General features: G+C 37.2%; 1 protein-coding gene across 2 annotated transcripts in view; it reads left to right on the top strand.

Moving 5' to 3' along the window:
- Positions 1-798: 798 nt before the first annotated feature.
- FAP (fibroblast activation protein alpha) overlaps positions 799-17,558 on the top strand; it is a 91,832-nt gene continuing 75,072 nt past the window's right edge. The window contains exons 1-2 of one of the 2 annotated variants that reach the window (XM_049887310.1): positions 799-1,053; positions 1,393-1,477. In XM_049887310.1, the coding sequence (XP_049743267.1) occupies positions 1,048-1,053; positions 1,393-1,477 (91 nt within the window). In that variant the 5' untranslated portion in view covers positions 799-1,047. The remainder of the gene's footprint in view (positions 1,054-1,392; positions 1,478-17,558) is intronic. The other variant, XM_049887309.1, reaches the window with a different exon arrangement.

Here is a 17,558-nt window from a genome sequence, read left to right as displayed (position 1 = left end):
TATTGTGCTTTTTCTGTTTTTTAATCGAGTCAATAATTTTACTGAATCTGACAATTTGACCAATTTTTTTTTTGATTATGTGGATTTAGTCAAAGTGAAATTGTTCATAAGACCTACTTTTCTTCTCAAATGCCTTTTTGTTTATTTTAAAGGCTTTATTTACAATTATAAATACTCTCCTCTTTCCAAAGATATTCTGAGAGGGAAGCAAAAATATCACTTTTACAAAGCCATTTCCATTCTTCAAAAGGTCTGTTGGTAAATTATTCTTACTGATCTTTCCATCTTTCTAGCCTGTGCATACACACCTAACCCATACTAAATTTAACCAGATGGCATTTTATTTCTTTAAAGTAAAGCAGTCATGAGCTTAGACAGTTGAATTTTTAAACTTCTGTGTTTACTGAAAGTGCATATGGAGCTATGTGGACAAAGAAATTGTGCTGAAAGAAAAATGCTTCTGTCTGCAGTACCTTACAATCTTTCAGAGGAAGAAAAAAAACAGAGTTATATTGTGTATTTCTCATAAAATCCTATGTGACTTCAATTTTTCTTCTTCTGATAAAAATTAGATATATGTATAATGTACATACCTGGAAAATTGTATTATTTTAAGTGTTTCTTTTGGTTGCAAATAGAAAGGTTATACACACCTCAATGACTTGCCAAAGTAACCTGGAGTGGTTTCTGGAAGAAAATGAAACATAAACCTGAGCTTGTACAAAAAACAAAGTTTTTTAAACCTCTGTATGTCAACGTAAGCAGATGTTGGTGTAGAAGTTACAAGGATGAGAAAGCTATAAAACCTCCCTTGAGCCACTCGCAGTTCATTTCAAGGCCAGGAACGTCCCCAAAATCTGTTTCTAATTTTACAGAAATCTTTTGAAATTTGGCACGGTATTCAGAAGTACGTGGAAAAAAAAGCCCTTGTCCTGGCTCTAGCTTTCAACTACGAAGACAGTTTTGCTTCTTTTCAACGTTTTTCACAGATCCAGTGACCCACGCTCGGAAGTCAGAATTCGTTAACTCTCAAAAACATCTGGAAAAATGAAGGTTAGTATATGCAGCCTCAGATATTGCTAAAGAAAGAAGGCTGACTGGGTTGAAGGCAATCAGTTTTCTATTGTTTAGAAGGTGAGGATTTGTACATAAGTATTTACTTCCTGGAGTGGACTGGGGTTGGAAAATTGTTCTAAATATATTTTTTATACTCTAGAAACATTTGTCCTTGCAGAGTTGGGAGAATTCCAGCAATTATAGCCAGATCAGTGGAAGACAATCAAAAGCTTTGTGGGGAGGGAGAAGTAGGATTTAAGCGTAAACAAACTCTTGCCATTTCTACTATTTGGCAGAAACTGTGTATATGCCTAATTTTATTTATTTTATATACAGACATGGTTAAAAATCGTATTTGGAGTTGCCACCTCTGCTGTTCTTGCATTATTAGTGATGTGCATTGTCTTACGTCCTTTACGAGGTAAGAACTTTCTGTGACTTTTTCTATCTGCCTAGAATCGCTTGGAAAACGCACTAATGGCACGGTCACAAGTGATTTAACATTTCTTAAGTGTTTGTTTTCCAAAATAAGTCTGCTATTTCCAAGAGGACTTATAAGATCATAGATATGTCCTAGTGCAAGACCAGAAATACTGAAGAATTTAAGACACGGGCAGAAAGAGATTCACAATGTTATTTCAGTAATAAAAAGAAAAAAAATTAAGTGCTATTCTGCATCACTCTGACACGCCCAAAAATACGTGCTAAATTCTAAGTTTTGAAAAGGCCTTCATAGACTTTTTTTTTTTTTAACTAACATTATTTTTTATTATTAGGTTTGGCTTGTGGCAAGTAAAAATGTGTAAGAACACAAACGTTAAAACAGAACCTATGAGAATTTTTATTTCTAAATTGTCTTTCCAGAAATTTAGGGAGGAAGTCGAGAATAGAGGTCTCAGCAATAGCTGTATAGAAAAAGGGAAATTGTTATTCTAAGATGCAGTAGAAATGGACACTCACATCGGAAGACTAAATACTATTAAGCAAGCATTATAATTACTGATAAATCAGATCCTTTTAAAAATACTTAGATTAACATTGATTTCACTTTGTTAAAAGTTGGAAGATATTATGTAGTGATACCGGGGCTAGTTCGAATTTAAATTAACACTCCATGCATGATCCAGTGACATTAGAGAGATCTTTTCAATGAAAATATATATAAGGGGAGCTTAAGCTTCCAAAATAGGGGAAAAAAATATAACAATAATGGATCAACACTACAGTGCCTTTGGGTCTAGGTGAAAAGTTTGTACTAGCAAATATTGGATTAAAATATTAATTGTGATAGCTGAGGTAGTAAATGTCTTTCCTTAAAAGTTAACTGATAATAAAGAAATATCAGTGATAAGCCTTCTGCTAAAGACTGTGTGAGTCCTAAATGATCTGTTGAAAAATTCAAAATGCCCATGGGATTTTCATAGACTTAGAAAATGAAGAGAGGTTTACAATTACGATGTAGGCCATGTTCTTGTATCTTCGGTGTTAATCTTCAGTCCTTATTCCTGCTCTTTGCTAGCACAGGAAGACTGTTGAGATGTGTGCGTGTTGTCCTTGTTTTGCACAGATTTTCAAGTTAGAAATATTTTCAGACCAGTCTCTCAGCTCAGTAGTTTTGAGGCCACATTTCCCTCATTCTAGCAATTGTTGGGTGGTGGATAAAGTCTTAATCCATGCAAAATTAACTACTGATTTTTAAAGAAACTTGGCAGTACTTGAAATTGACACCTTGCTTCCATAGAAGTAAATGTTCTGAGAACAAAAATGTATGGCTTTTATTGTGAGTCTGCCTCTATATCCACAGGGAAGGATGGATTGCTCCTTTCAGGTTGAGCCATGATTTCTAATGAAAAGTATACTATATTTATACATTTATAAATAGTATATATGTTTTTTTATACACATGTAGACATTTATGTAATTATATGTCGAGCTATATACGTGTGTATGTATGTGTGTGTGTACCATATTTTTACATAAATAATGGGTTCCTTATACATTTGTTTGCCAACCACTCCCTCACCCCCCTGCAAGGTATTTCTATAAGTGCCACTGTGGTGATTTATTTTTACAAGTTGCTGTAAAAAAAATTAGCATACTGCTGCTTTTTAAAATTCTTTGTGGCGGGGGGAGGGAGCAGTTGGCAAACAAATGTAGAAGGCTAGCAGCGTTATTTACGTAAAAATACTGTGTGTGTGTGTGTGTGTGTGTGTACACACAAATAGTTAATGTGCTTAGCTGCTAACTGAAAGGTTGGAAGTTCCACTTAGAGGTGCTTCGAAAGAAAGGCCTGGAGATCCACTTTCAAAAAAATCAGCCACTGAAAACCCTATGGAGCACAGTACTACTCTGATACTGATGGGGTCACCATGAGTCAGAGTCTACTCAGTGGCAGCTGGTGTGTGTGTTATATATATATATTATATGTATATAGTTCCAATCCTTACCCTATTCCCAAGTGAAGATGTGTATAGCATACGTGAATATATATGTATAGTACACACATAGATAGATAGCTGCTGTGGAGTCAACTCCAACTCCTGGTGACCTCATGTAAAACAGAATGAACTGCTGCCCGGCCCTGTGCCATCCTCACAATCACCAGCATGTTAGTGTCTATCATTGAGATTATTGTGCCAATCCATTTCACCTCGCCCTTGTTTGGCCATGTATTTCACCATGAATGATGTTCTCCTCTAGTGATTGATCCCTCCAGATGACATGCCCAAAGCAAGTGAGTTGAACAATGCTCTACTGTGATCCATAAGGTTTTCTTTGGCTAATTTTCAGAAGTAGGTTTCCAGGCCTTTCTCCCTACTCTGTTTTAGTCTGGAAGTTCCACTGAAATTTGTCAACCATGGGTGACCCTGCTGGTATTTGAAATACCAGTGACAGAGCTTCTACCATCACAGTAACATGCAAACCATTATAGTACTACAAACAGATGGGTGGGTGGTAGAATATATATGTTATAAACTATATATAGTATAAAAGCCCCATGTCATTTATAACATAGTTTCTGGCTTCAACCATCATGATAATTCTCAGAGGAAAATAATTTCTTGATAGGATGAAATAATCAAATTAAAATTGAGATATATACTCATTCAAAAACAAACATCAAAAACTGTAAATTTTTTTGCCCATACTTTCATTTTATCCTAAATTTGCTGAAAAAAAAAAACTTCTCAGTTGTCACTTAAATAACTTGAAAATGGGACTATCTACTCCCCTAGCTTCTTGGGCAGGACCAGGGGAATAAGCCCTGGTTTTCTCTAGTTAGTGCTGACTTCCTTCCTTCCCACACACTACTCCTCAACTGCAGCGGAAGCATCCCCTGTCTGCAGCACCAGGTCCAGTCCTTTACCCTCACTTCTGCCCAGTGCCTGGTGAGAATATGATCTGAGGTGGCAAGGAAGGAGAAGGGAAGGAGAAAGAGAAGAAAAAGAAAATTAAAAGTCAACCAAGCAAATGTTGAAATTATATACATACCACAAAGAAACGACAACAAATGCCAACTAAGTTCCTACTTAACCTTCTTCCCATACCCCATCAGAATCCCTTTGCCTTAGGTGCCCTCCTATTCTTAGCCCAGGATTTACGCCCCAGGGTAAGGAGAATCTTCCTTTGAGAAACATAAAGACATACTTAATAAACATTCATTCATTTATTAATGCATTAAGCCCCATAACTATGTGCTCATCCCTTTACCAAATACAAAAGTGCAATAGCCTAGATTTCCCCTGGAATGCATGTGAGTCAGAATCCAGTATTTTGTGTATCCAAAAATGCATGGTTATCACCACCAATACCAGACAAGGATTTCTATCATCCCCCACCAGGTCTAAGTACAAGAAGAAAGGAGTGGGATTTTTCCTATGAAGGGAGAAGGTCCCAGGAGCACCAGTCTCAGAACTAAAGAGGGCTTTGGTGGACTTAGGGAGGATCTAAGCAACACATAGAAAAGTGGTTGTGCAATGACACAAATCAGTTTAACTCATTTACATTTCAGTGACTACAAAGGACACCTTTTTTCAAAACTTTCAAAAATTTCCCATTTTTATTTTTACGCATGGATTCTACCACTCAGTCCCAGACCTACTCTTTGGCCTAGGCCTACCCTCCTTCCACTGATTCCCTTTCTTCTTTCCTGCCTCCATTAACTTTTTCTCTTGAGGTCTTTCTTCACAAGCTTCACCTTAGAAGGAAAACTAAGCTCCCCAGCTTCCCCTTGTTTCACAGACAACAGAACTTCTTGTTTCAGGAGATTTACAGAAGTGAAAAAACAAATCAAAACTAAACAAACAAAAAAACAATTGGTAAGTTAGAGGACAAAAATTTTTCAAGTAAGTTTTATGTGGTCTTGCTTCATGATTTATAGTATCTGAGTTCCTAGAAATTGGTGAACATAATGGCAGTAGCATCTACCTTCTTGTATTCTATTGAGTACAGTGTTCCCTACATGATACAGAGCAGTCAATAAATGTTAGCTATTATTTTTTAAAAATTTCTAATATGTAGTAAAAACTTAATAAGTGGTAGCGAACATTTTATTGAGGGAACCCTGGTGGCACAATGGTTAAGCACTTTGTTGCTAACCAAAAATTTTCCAGTTCGAACCCACCAGCCACTCCATGAGAGAAAAGACCTGGCAATTTTGGTGATTGATCGGTAAAGATTAAATAGCCTAGGAAACCCTATGGGGCAGTTCTACTCTGTCCTATATGTATCAGTCGGAATTGACTGGACAGCACAAAAGCATTTTATTGTGTTCTCCATCTACATATATATGTGTGTGTGTGTGTATACATACATGCAAAGGCAGAGACTAGGCCCTTCTGCCTGATATATTTCAACAATGTTCTTCTTAATTCTGGGTCTTTATCCCTGAGTATCATCCCTGTTCCTATTCCTCACCTGCTTGGATCAAAAAACAACAAATATTTTTCAGCAACTTTTGTGTGCAAGGCACCGAGACTGCACATTGGCAGCTCTAAGGCAAAAGCAAGAGAGAAGAAAGTAAGAGGAAAACTAAAGGAAGTTGGAGGTGGGGTGAAGAATAAAGCTAACTGAGAGAAAAAAAGAAAGGGTGGATACAATGTGGAGAAATCACTAGTCTCCTGGGCAGCGCCTCTGGTGTGTCTCTGATAGGAGAGCCATTGTTAGTCTAGCCTCAGGCCTCCCTGCAGTGACGTCACTAAGGGACCATGGGGTGAGGACTGCACAAGTGACACTATCAGAGGGGATGACATCAAAATACTGTCTATAAAATTTTTGTGCAGTGTTTTAGCAGAAATTTATTATTTTTTACATTTAGTTAATTATAACAAAAATATTTTTCATAAGCCCGGCTTACATATATCAATATACCTACAAGGCTAAAACGCTTTGCTAATTTACTTTTTGAACCTTCTGATGTCCTCTGGTCAGAAATGTCATTATTGCCCAATTACAACGATGCTCTGAATCACATGGTTTTTGTCTACACTAGCAACAAGCACGAGCTGTTGTTGTCTTTGCTGCTGACTACTTTTGTTTTGTTTTTTAATTTTATTGAGCTTTAGGTGGAAGCTTATAGTGCAAATTACTTTCTCATTCAAAGGCTTATACACAAATTGTTTTGTGACATTGGTTGCAATCCCTGCAATGTGTCACCAGTCTCCCCTTTTCGCTTTACACCCCGGGTTCCCCATGTCCATTTGTCAAGTTTTCCTGTCCCTTCCTGCCTTCTTCGCTTTGCTTTTGGGCAGGTGTTGCCCATTTGGTTTCATATACTTGATTGAACGAAGAAGCACATTCTTCACGTGCGTTATTGTTTGTTTTAAAGGTCTGTTTAATCTTTGCCTGAAAGGTGGACTTCAGGAGAGGCTTCAGTTCTGACTTAGTAGGGTGTCCGGGAGCCATAGTGTCAAGGTTTCTCCAGTCTCTGTCAGATGAGTAGGTCTGGTCTTTTTTTGTGAATTTGAATTTTGTTCTACAGTTTTCTCTCCCTCTGTCCAGGACCTTCTGCTGTGATCTAGTTCTTCTAGGCTCAGGCTGATGGAGGCTGTGGTTCATGTAGTCTGTCTGTCCTTCGGACTAATATTTTCCTTGTATCTTTGGTTTTCTTCATTCTTTTTTGCTCTGGACAGGATAGGACCAATAGATGTATCCTAGATGGCCACTGGCAAGGTTTTAAGACCCAGATGTTACTCATCAAAGTCAGATGTAGAACATTTTCTTTATGAACTATGTCATGCCAATTGACCTAGATGTCCCCTGAGACCATGGTTCCCAGCCCTTAGCCCCTGTTACTCAGTCTCTCAAGGTGTTTGGATGTGTCTAGGAAGCTTCTATGACTTTGCTTTGTTCAAGTTATGCTTACGTTCGCATATTGTGTGTTGTCTTTCCGTTCACCAAAGTAAACAGTTGTCTATTACCTAGTTAGTTGAGGTGTAGAAGTAATTAACAGATTTTAGAAATTAGAACCTTTTCAGATATGCTGTAGCCAAATTTTTTTTCCCAGTCTGTAGGTTCTCTTTTTACTTTTTTGGTGAAGTCTTTTGATGAGCATAAGTGTTTAATTTTGGGGGAGCTCCCAGTTACCTAGTTTATCTTCTGATGTTTGTGCATTGTTAGTTATGGTTTGTATTGTACATATGTGATGTATTAGGTCCCCTAGAGTTCTCCCTGTTTTTTCTTCCATGATCTTTATCATTTTAGATTTTATCATTAGATTTTTTATCCCTTTTGAATTCGTTTTTGTGTATGGCATGAGGTATGGATCATGTTTCATTTTTTTACAGATAGACATCCAGTTTGCCAGCACCATTTGTTAGACTGCCTTTTCCTCATTTAATGGGCTTTGATCCTTTGCCAAAGATCAGCTGACCACAGTTGGATGGAATTATGTCTGTGTTCTCAATTCTGTTCCATTGGTCTATGTATCTGTTGTTGTATCAGTACCAGGCTGTTTTGACTACTATGGCTATATAGTAGGTTCTGAGATCAGGTAGTGCCAGGCCTCCTACTTTGTTCTTTTTCTTCATTAATGATTTGTTTATCTAGGGACTCTTTCTCTTCCATACAAAGTTGGTGATTAGTTTTTCCATCTCACTAGAGAATGCTGTTGGTATTTGGATTGGGATCTATAGATTGTTTTGGGTAGAACTGACATAGTCACAATATTGAGTCTTCCTATCTGTGAGCATGGGATATTTTTCAATTTATGTAGGTATCATTTAGTTTCTTGCTTTGGTGTTTTGTAGTTTTCTTTGTATAGGTCTTTTACATCTCTGGTTAGATTTATTCCTGAGTATTTTATCTTTTTAGGGGCTATTATAAGTGGTGTTATTTTCCTGATTTTCTTTTTGAAGTTCTCTTTGTTGGTGTATAGGAATTCAATTGATTTTTGTATGTTGATCTTGTGTCCTGCTACTCTGCTAAATTCTTTGTGTTAGTGTCAGTAGTTTTCTTGTGGAATCTTTAGGATTCTCTATGTATAGTGTCATATCATCTGCAAAGAGGGATAATTTTACTTCTTCCTTTCCAATTTGGATGCCCTTTATTTCTTTTTCTTGCCTTATTGCTTTAGCTAGTACTTCCAGCACAATGTTAATAAGAATGGTGATAAAGGGCATCCTTGTCTTGTTCCTGTTCTCAGGGGGAATGCTTTCAAACTCTCTCTCTTGAGAATGATGTTGGCTGTTGGTTTTATGTAGACGCCTTTTATTACGATGACGAATTTTCCTTCTACTCCTATTTTACCGAGAGTTTTTATCGGGAATGGGTGTTGGACTTTGTCGAATGCCTTTTCTGTATCAATTAATAAGATCATGTGGTTCTTGTCTTTTGTTGCATTTATGTGATGGATTACATTGATTGTTTTTCTAATGTTGAACCATCTTGCATACCTGGTATGAATACCACTTGGTTGTAGTGTATACTTTTTTTTGATAGGATGTTGAATTCTATTGGCTAGAATTTTGTTGAGAATTTTTGCATCTATATTCATTTTGCATCTATATTCATGAGAGATAATTGGCTTGTACTTTTCTTTCTTTCTTTTTTTTTTTGCAGTGTCTTTGCCTGGCTTTGATATCAGAGTAACATTGGCTTCACAGAATGAATTCAGGGATATTCCTTCCTTTTTATGCTCTGAAATAGTTTGAATAATGCTGGTATGAGCTCTTCTCTGAATGTTTGGTAGAATTCTTCAGTGAAGTCATTTGGGCCAGGGCTTTTTTTGTTGGCCTTGGAAGTTTTTTTTTTTTTTTTTACCTCTTCAGTCTCTTCTCTTATTATGGGTCTGTTCAGTTTTTCTATTTCAGTTTGTGTTAGTTTAGGTAGGTAGTATCTTTCTAGAAATTTGTCCATTTCCTCTAGGTTCTCAAATTTGTTGGAGTACAATTTTTCATAGTATTCTGTTATGGTTCCTTTTGTTTCAGTTAGGTCTGTTGTAATGTCCCCAATCTCATTTCTTATTTACATTTGCTTCTGCTCTTGTTTTTCTTTTGTCAGTCTGGCCAGTGCTCTGTGAATTTTGTTGATCTTTTCAAAGAATCAACTTTTGGCCTTGTTGATTCTTTCTGTTGTTTTCTGTTTTCTATTTTATTTATTTCTGCTCTAATCTTTATTATTTCTTTTTTTCCAGTGCGTGGCCTTCTTTTGCTCTTTTCGCAATTTGTTTCAGTTGTAGAGCTAACATTGTGATTTTGCTTTCTTCTTTTTTCATGTGTGTATTTATTGTTATAAATTGACCTCTGAACACTGCCTTTGCTGTGTCCCAAAGGTTTTGGTATGATGTGTTTTCATTTGCATTTGATTCTAGGAATTTTTTATTCCCTATTTGATTTCTTCTACTACCCTGTTGTTTTTAAGCAAGGTATTATTCAGTTTCCATGTATTTGCTTTTTTTCCTTGCTCTTTTTGCTACTGATTTATACTTTTATGGCGTTGTGATCAGTTCAAATGTTTTGTATTATTTTGATGTTTTGGATTTTATTGAGGGTTGCTTTGTGGCCTAAAATATATTCTATTCTGGAGAATGTTCCCTGTGTGTTGGATAAAAATGTATACTTTACTGCCATAGGGTGAAGTGTTCTGTATATGTCTGTGAGGTAAATTTGGTTGATTTTGGTCTTTAGGTCTCTGTATCTTTGTTGAGTTTCTTTCTAGATGTTCTGTGGTTTACCAAAAGTGATGTGTTGAAGTCTTCTACTATTATTGTGGAACTGCCTATTTCTCTTTTCAGTGCCGTTGGAGTTTGTTTTATCTATTTTGGAACCCTGTCCTTGGATGCATAGATATTTATTAGGGTTATGTTTTCTTGGTGGGGCGTCCCTTTAATCATTATATAATGCCCTTCCTTGTCTCTTATGGTTGATTTTGGACTTAAAGTCTATTTTATGTGAGATTAGTATTGCCACTCCTGCTCTTTTTTGCTTACTGTTTGCCTGATATATTTTTTTCCATTCTTTGATTTTTAATATATTTATGCCTTTGTGTCTAAGGTGTGTGTCTTGTAGACAGCATACTGATGGTCTGTGTTTTGTTTGTTTGTTTTAATCTATTCTGCTACCCTCTGTCTCTTAAGGGGTACATTTAAGCCATTTATATTCAGTGTGATTATTGATAGGTATGAGTTTATTGCTGTCATATATATATACATATTTTTTTTGTGGCGCTGACATTTTCTTTGTTCCTCATACTTTCCTGTGCTGAGTTCCTTTTGTTTGTGGATTTTCTTTTCTTTCATTATTATAGATTTTGTGTTTACTGGGTCTTCATATTTTTCTTCTTTTTTTATTTTGATGAGTAAGTTTGTTAACTTTCTTTGTGGGTACCTTGAATTTTACCCTTATCTTCTCTCTTAGTTATCTAATGCTGCTATAACAGACATACCACAACTGGATGGCCTTAAAAAAAAGATATTTTTTCTCTCACAGTCTGGGAGGTTAGACCTCCAAATTCACAGTGCCAGCTCTAAGGGAAGGCTTTCTCTCTCTGTCGGTTCTGGAGGAAGGTCCTTGTCGTCTATCTTCCATTGTTCTAGGAGCTTCTTCACCCAGGGACCTCAGGTCCAAAGGATGTGCTCTGCTCCCGGCACTGCTTTCTTGGTGGTATGAGGTTCCCATGTCTCTCTACTTGCTTCTCTCTTTTATATCTCAAATGAGATTGGCCTTGAACAGGCCCATGGAATAAAGCAAGACTAAAGGGGTTCACCAGTCCTGGGACAGGGACTGTAAGGCAGGAGGGAACAGGAAAGCTGGTAATAGGGAACCCAGGGTTGAGAAGGGAGAGTGTTGACATGTCATGGGGTTGTTAACCAATGTCATAGAACAATGTGTATACCAACCGTTTGATGAGAAACTAGTTTGTTCTGTAAACCTTCATCTAAAGTACAATTTAAAAAAAAGAAAAAAAAAAAGAGATTGGTTTAAGACACAATCTAATCTCGTAGATTAACATAACTGCCACTAACCCCATCTTATTAACATCATAGAGATAGTATTTACAACACAGGAAAACCATATCAGATGAAAAAATGATAGACACTCACAAAATACTAGGAATCATGGCCTAGCCAAATTGTTACACATATTTTTGGGGAACACAATTCAATCCATAACATCTTCCTAAGTTTGAACTAGTTTTTTATTACTTGATATTGCTTTGACTTTCTCTGTATTTGAAATTTCTATACCTACATGGCTTATTTCCCCTTTTATTGTTTTGATGTTCCTGTCATTTACATGTTGACATCTCTGCTCCCTTTTTAAAGTCTTTTAGCTTTGTTTTATTAGTGAGAGTTCTTTACCTAGGTTGGTATCTGGCTGATGCTGTCCTGTGAACTAGACTTCGGTTATTATCTGATATTGTTGGTCCTCTAACTGAAGGACTCCTTTAATATTTCTTGTAAAGTTGGTTTGTTTTTTATGAATTTCCTTAATTTCTGTTTATCTGGGAACATCCCTATTACATCCTCATATTTGAGAGAGAATTTTGCAGAATATATAATTCTTGGTTGGCATTTTTTTCTTTAAATTTCAGTTTTATATATGTCATTCCACTGCCTCTTGTCTGCATAGTTTCTGCTGAGTAATCAGAGTATAGTCTTATTGTTTCCCCATCTTAAGTGACATTTCATTTTTCTCATGCTGCCTCAGGATTCTTTCTTTGACTTTGGCTTTGGCGAGTGTGATTATGTGTCTTGGTGGCTTTCTTTTGGGATCTATCCTATATGAGGTTCATTCAGCTCTTGGATGATCAGCTTTTTGGTTTTCATATTTGGGAAGTTTTCTGAGAACAAATCTTCAATAATCTTGTCTGTGTTTTCCACTTCCTTTCCCTGTTCTGGAACTCTGATAGCTTGCAAATTTTTGCTCGTGATTGTGTCCCACATAATTCTTAGGTTTTCTTCATTCTTTACTGATTTTTCTCAAACAATGTTGTGCCCATGTATTTGTCATCAATCTTGCTGATTCTGTCTTCCATTGTTTCAAATTTGCTCCTTAAGCCTTCTGTTGAGTTGTCCATTTCTGAAATTTTGTGGCTTATCTTTTGGATTTCTAGTTGCTACTTTTGTATGATTTCTAATTGTTCATTTTGATGTTTTGTTCTTGTATTCTTTTCCTGAATTCTCCTATTGCTTTGTCTGTGTTTTCCATGATTTTGTCTATTTTTTCCTTGGTTTTGTCTGTATTTCCTTTGATCTCTTTCTTAATCTCTTGGACAGCTCTAAATATGAGTCTTTGGAATTTTACATCAGGTAGTTTCACTGCCTTTTCTTCCACTGGAACATTATCTGATTCCTTATTTTGGTCACTTACTGGCTATCTCATCCTGCTTTTTTGTACGTTTTGACATTGCCTGCTGTTTCCGAGACATTACGGTATCATTTTCTTTATTTATTAATTGTATGCTCCTTTGTTTTGTCCTGATTTTTTTTCTTTTGTTTTGGTATGTCAGGGCATGTGGGCTGGGCATGCTTTGCTGCTTGCTTGTCTGTGGGCACAATAGCTCTCACCACCTTGTCTAGGTTGATAGGGCAGCAGCAGACAGGGTGAGCCTGCTTCACTGTACACTGGTTTTGTGAGGTGGCTGAGGTTGGACTGAGTGGGCACTGTCTGCCTCCTGATATTGATCAAGTGGTGTGACAGTGTTCACAGCCCTTCACCAGATAAGTGAGGGTGTCGGATGGGAGTGGTATGGGTTCACTTCCCACCATTCAGAACCTGGACAAGTGATGGGAGGGGAGGGACAGGGCAGGCCTGATGCAACAGCTGGCCTGAGTGCTAGGGATGCTCTAGCCATGGTGGCAGGGCAGGGGCAGGCAGAAAGGAGGGAGAGGTAGTGTATGGTGTGAGGCTAGGTGGGATGGAGAAAGAAAAGAGATAGAAATAAAAAAAAAAGGATAGGTGGCAGGTGGAGGTGGGGTGGACCTGGTGGCTGGTAGGAATTGGGGGAGGTAGTGTACAGGGCAGAAGGGTGAGGGATGGGAGGAAAGTGTGTTTTGCTAGTTACCAAGTGCTCTGTCTCCTGTTGGGGGTTCTGTGAAGTTGCCTTCCTGTACTCCCTGTCTGGAGTCATTGCTGGCTGTGCTTCAAGATGGCAACACTGTACTGTGTTAGTTGCAAGGGACTTCTACTCCATATTTCTCCTCCTTCTCTGTTTCCTGTCAGTTTCTTCTTCCATTCAGTATTTATTTAGTTCTTCACTCCTTAATTTGATGCTTAGGGTTCCAGGACTGATGTTTGTACCTGTTTTACTTAATTTTGGGGGTCTTTGCTGTAGAGGGACAGCATGGTGCATCTGTTTGGGGCTTCATATTGGCTCCACTTCCCCAATATTTTTATAGTCACTGATTTTTTCACCAAATTTTCTAGAGTTTTAGCTACAATATTTTGATAATTATTATTTGTGAATCTACATTGATAACTTTTTTGAGACTGAAGTAGTAATTAAAGAAAAGAACAGATGATATACAGGAATTACAATTTACAAACAGTATTAGTACCAAAAACATTACAAAGGATTCTGTATAGTCTGGTACAGGAGGAAACCCATGGGAGTTAGGGGACAAAACCATAAGTTATTGCATTAGGTGACACCAACCCTAGTGATGCTACTGCCTCCTTGAAGTCCTCTTCTCTACTTTTCCTTGTATCATTGTTTCATTGTTGCTATTTTATTGTTGTTGTTTTTTGGCCTGTGGTATTTAACACAAATTAGTATTCATTTCTAATTTTCAAAAAACAGAAGATTCACATTAAAAAAATCAGATTTGGGGCTTCTTTTGAAATATCAGAAGATCTGCAACATTGGGCTCATGGTAATAATTGGCTGAAAAGCAGTTATCCCCTTTAGGCCATGTATTCTCAGTTTGCCCCAGACCCCGCCAGCTTCTATTTGCTTATGCTTCAGATGCCATATTTATTTACCACATCTGCCTGACTCCTTTAAACATTTGAGTGTTTAACCCTTGGATGGAAAAGGTATAGCATTCCTGCTGGGATTAAAAGTAACACTCTACTGAATATGAGAAAATTGAGATCAGTACACCTTAGTTATTATCCATTATCCACAGTGTCTGCTCCACTGTGGTTCGTGGACTCTTTGATTATTTGTCCATTAATTATTTATTTAGCATCTTCTAAATGCCAGGCAGTGCTGGAAGTGCTCAATTGTGTATGCCAAGAAATTTGGAAGACAGCTACCTGGCCAAACAATTGAAACAGATCCATATTTATGCCTATTCCCAAGAATGGTGATCCAACTGAATGAGGAAATTATCAAACAATATCATTAATTATCATGCACAAGCAAAATTTTGCTGAAGGTCATTCAAAAGCAGTTACAGTAGTATATCGACAGGGAACTGCCAGAAATTCAGGCCGGTTTCAGAAGAGGACATGGAACCAGGGATATCCTTGCTGATGTCAGATGGATCCTGGCTGAAAGCAGAGAATACCAGAAGGATGTTTACCTATGCTTTATTGACTACACAAAGGCGTTTGGCTGTGTGGATCATAACAAATTATGGACAGCATGGGGAAGAATGGGAATTCCAGAACACTTAGTTGTGCTCATGAGGAACCTGTACATAGATCAAGAGGCAGTTGTTCAGACACAGCAAGCAGATAATGAGTGGTTTAAAGTCAGGAAATGTGTGCAGCAGGGTTGTATCCTTTCACCATACCTATTCAATTTGTATGCTGAGCAAATAATACAAGAAGCTGGACTGTATGTAGGGCATCAGGATTGGAGGAAGACTCATTAACAACCTGCATTATGCAGATGACACAACCTTGCTTGCTGAAAGTGAAGAGGACTTGAAGCACTTACTGATGAAGATCAAATACCATAGTCTTCAGTACAGATTACACTTCAACATAAAAGAAAACAAAAATCCTCACAACAGGACCAATGAGCTACATCATGATAAATGGAGAAAAGACTGAGTTTGTCAAGGATTTCATTTTACTTGGATCCACAATCAATACCCATGGAAGCAGCAGTCAAGAAATCAAAAGATGCATTGCATTGGGCAAATCTGCTGGAAAGGACCTCTTTATAGTGTTGAAAAGCAAAGATGTCACCCTGAAGACTAAGGTGGACCTGACCCAAGCCATGGTATTTTCAATCGCATCATATGCATGTGAAAGCTGGACAATGAATATGAAAAACTGAAGAAGAGCTGATGCCTTTGAATTGTGGTGTTGGTGAAGAATGTTGAATATACCATGGACTGCCAAAAGGACAAACAAATCTACCTGGGAAGAAGTACAACCAGAATGCTCCTTAGAAGCAAGGATGGTGAGACTGCACCTTACATACTTTGGACATGTTGTCAGGAGGGATCAGTCCCTGGAGAAGGACATGATGCTTGGTAAAGTACAGTGTCAGGGGAAAAGAGGAAGACCCTTAACGAGATGGAATGACACAGTGGCTGCAACAGTGGGCTCAAGCGTAACAATGATTGTAAGGATGGAGCAGGACTGGGCAGTGCTTCATTCTGTTGTACATAGGGTCACTATGAGTCAAAACCGACTCAACGGCACCCAACAACAACAATAACAAATGCCAGGCCCTGGTCTACAGCATGGTGGATAAGACCTGTGCCTAAATTTACAGTCTAATAATAAACAAATAAAATAACAATATTTCAAATTGTTAAAAGTGCTACAGAGGACAACTGGGATGAAGGGTGGTCAATGAAGGTTTCTCTGAGACTATATTTAAACTGAGACCTTAAGAACAGGGAGGGTACAAACTAGGGAGCAATCCTCAATGCACAGGGGAGACCTATTGCAAAGACCCTGAAAATCAAGAAAGAGGGAAGTTCAAGGATCCAAAAGGAGACTGATAGCTATGAAACCAAAATTATTCAAACAAATTAATACAGGAAAATATGTATATGAATATGTTTTTATGATTATACACATACCCATTTCAATGTATACATGTAAGAATAATATTCATATCTATCTATCCACATGCACAATATATAGTAATTGCTTACTTAGCTAAACATGCCTTGTGTAATTTATTTCAGAAGATGATTAAAGTCATAGATAATTTGGATAGAGCAGAGATAAATATTTTATAAGAAGAAATGTCATTTGGAATGTCTATATTTTAGGCAAATATGTATTGTTGTTATTATTATCGTTGTTATTAGAGTTACTATAGCCTCAATAATATCTTTTTATAAATAAGATAGATGTGAGATGAAATAACCTTTGAAGGAAATATGACTATATTTTAAAGCTCGAAATTTTCCCAGTATCAACATTCAGAACTGTGAAACAGACTCTCTCCAACATCTTAAGAGTTTTAAGCTTATTTATTCATTGTTTTTTGGGAGGAAATATGGGGAAGTCTAAAAGGTGAGGAAAAAGTTCAGAAAGTTCATGGAAATAAAGGAGCTTTTGAGTTGAAAGTAAATAAATCAAGATTGCAGATTGTATTTCTCTTAATTTGCACTTGGATTTTAAAATCACAGAAGATGAAATTTGACAAATGCTCTTTAAGTTTTACCAAATTCTAAACAATTTATAAAGTAATCCAATTCTTTGGATGATTCCCATAATGCAGAGGAGTTTACCTGTCTCTGATTTCTCATGCAAATAGTGTAACAACTTATACGACAATATCTAGTCATAAGTACACCTTCAGAAAAACACATCCTAAAGCTCAAATCGAGATGTACAATTAGAGGCAGAAGTGTTTAAGAATGAAGACAGTAAAACTGAGCCTTGAAATACAGAAATAATTAATGCAGTAGACAAAAATTGAAATGATTTTTCTAAGCACAGTTAATTATTCAAACACCAATCAGGTTCTAAATTTTTATTAATTGCCCAATATACGCAGAGTGGAAACCCTGGTGGTGTAGTAGTTAAAAGTTTGGCTGCCAACCAAAAGGCCAGCTGTTTGAGTCCACCAGGTGCTTCTTGGAAACCCTATGGGGCAGTTCTACTCTATCCTACAGGATTGCTATAAGTAGGGATCAACTTAAC

The sequence above is a fragment of the Elephas maximus genome, chromosome 6 (assembly GCF_024166365.1).
Source record: "Elephas maximus indicus isolate mEleMax1 chromosome 6, mEleMax1 primary haplotype, whole genome shotgun sequence".
NCBI lineage: Eukaryota > Metazoa > Chordata > Mammalia > Proboscidea > Elephantidae > Elephas > Elephas maximus.
The sequence above is the reverse complement of the archived record's forward strand: the minus strand, read 5'-3'. Positions and strand labels throughout refer to the sequence as shown.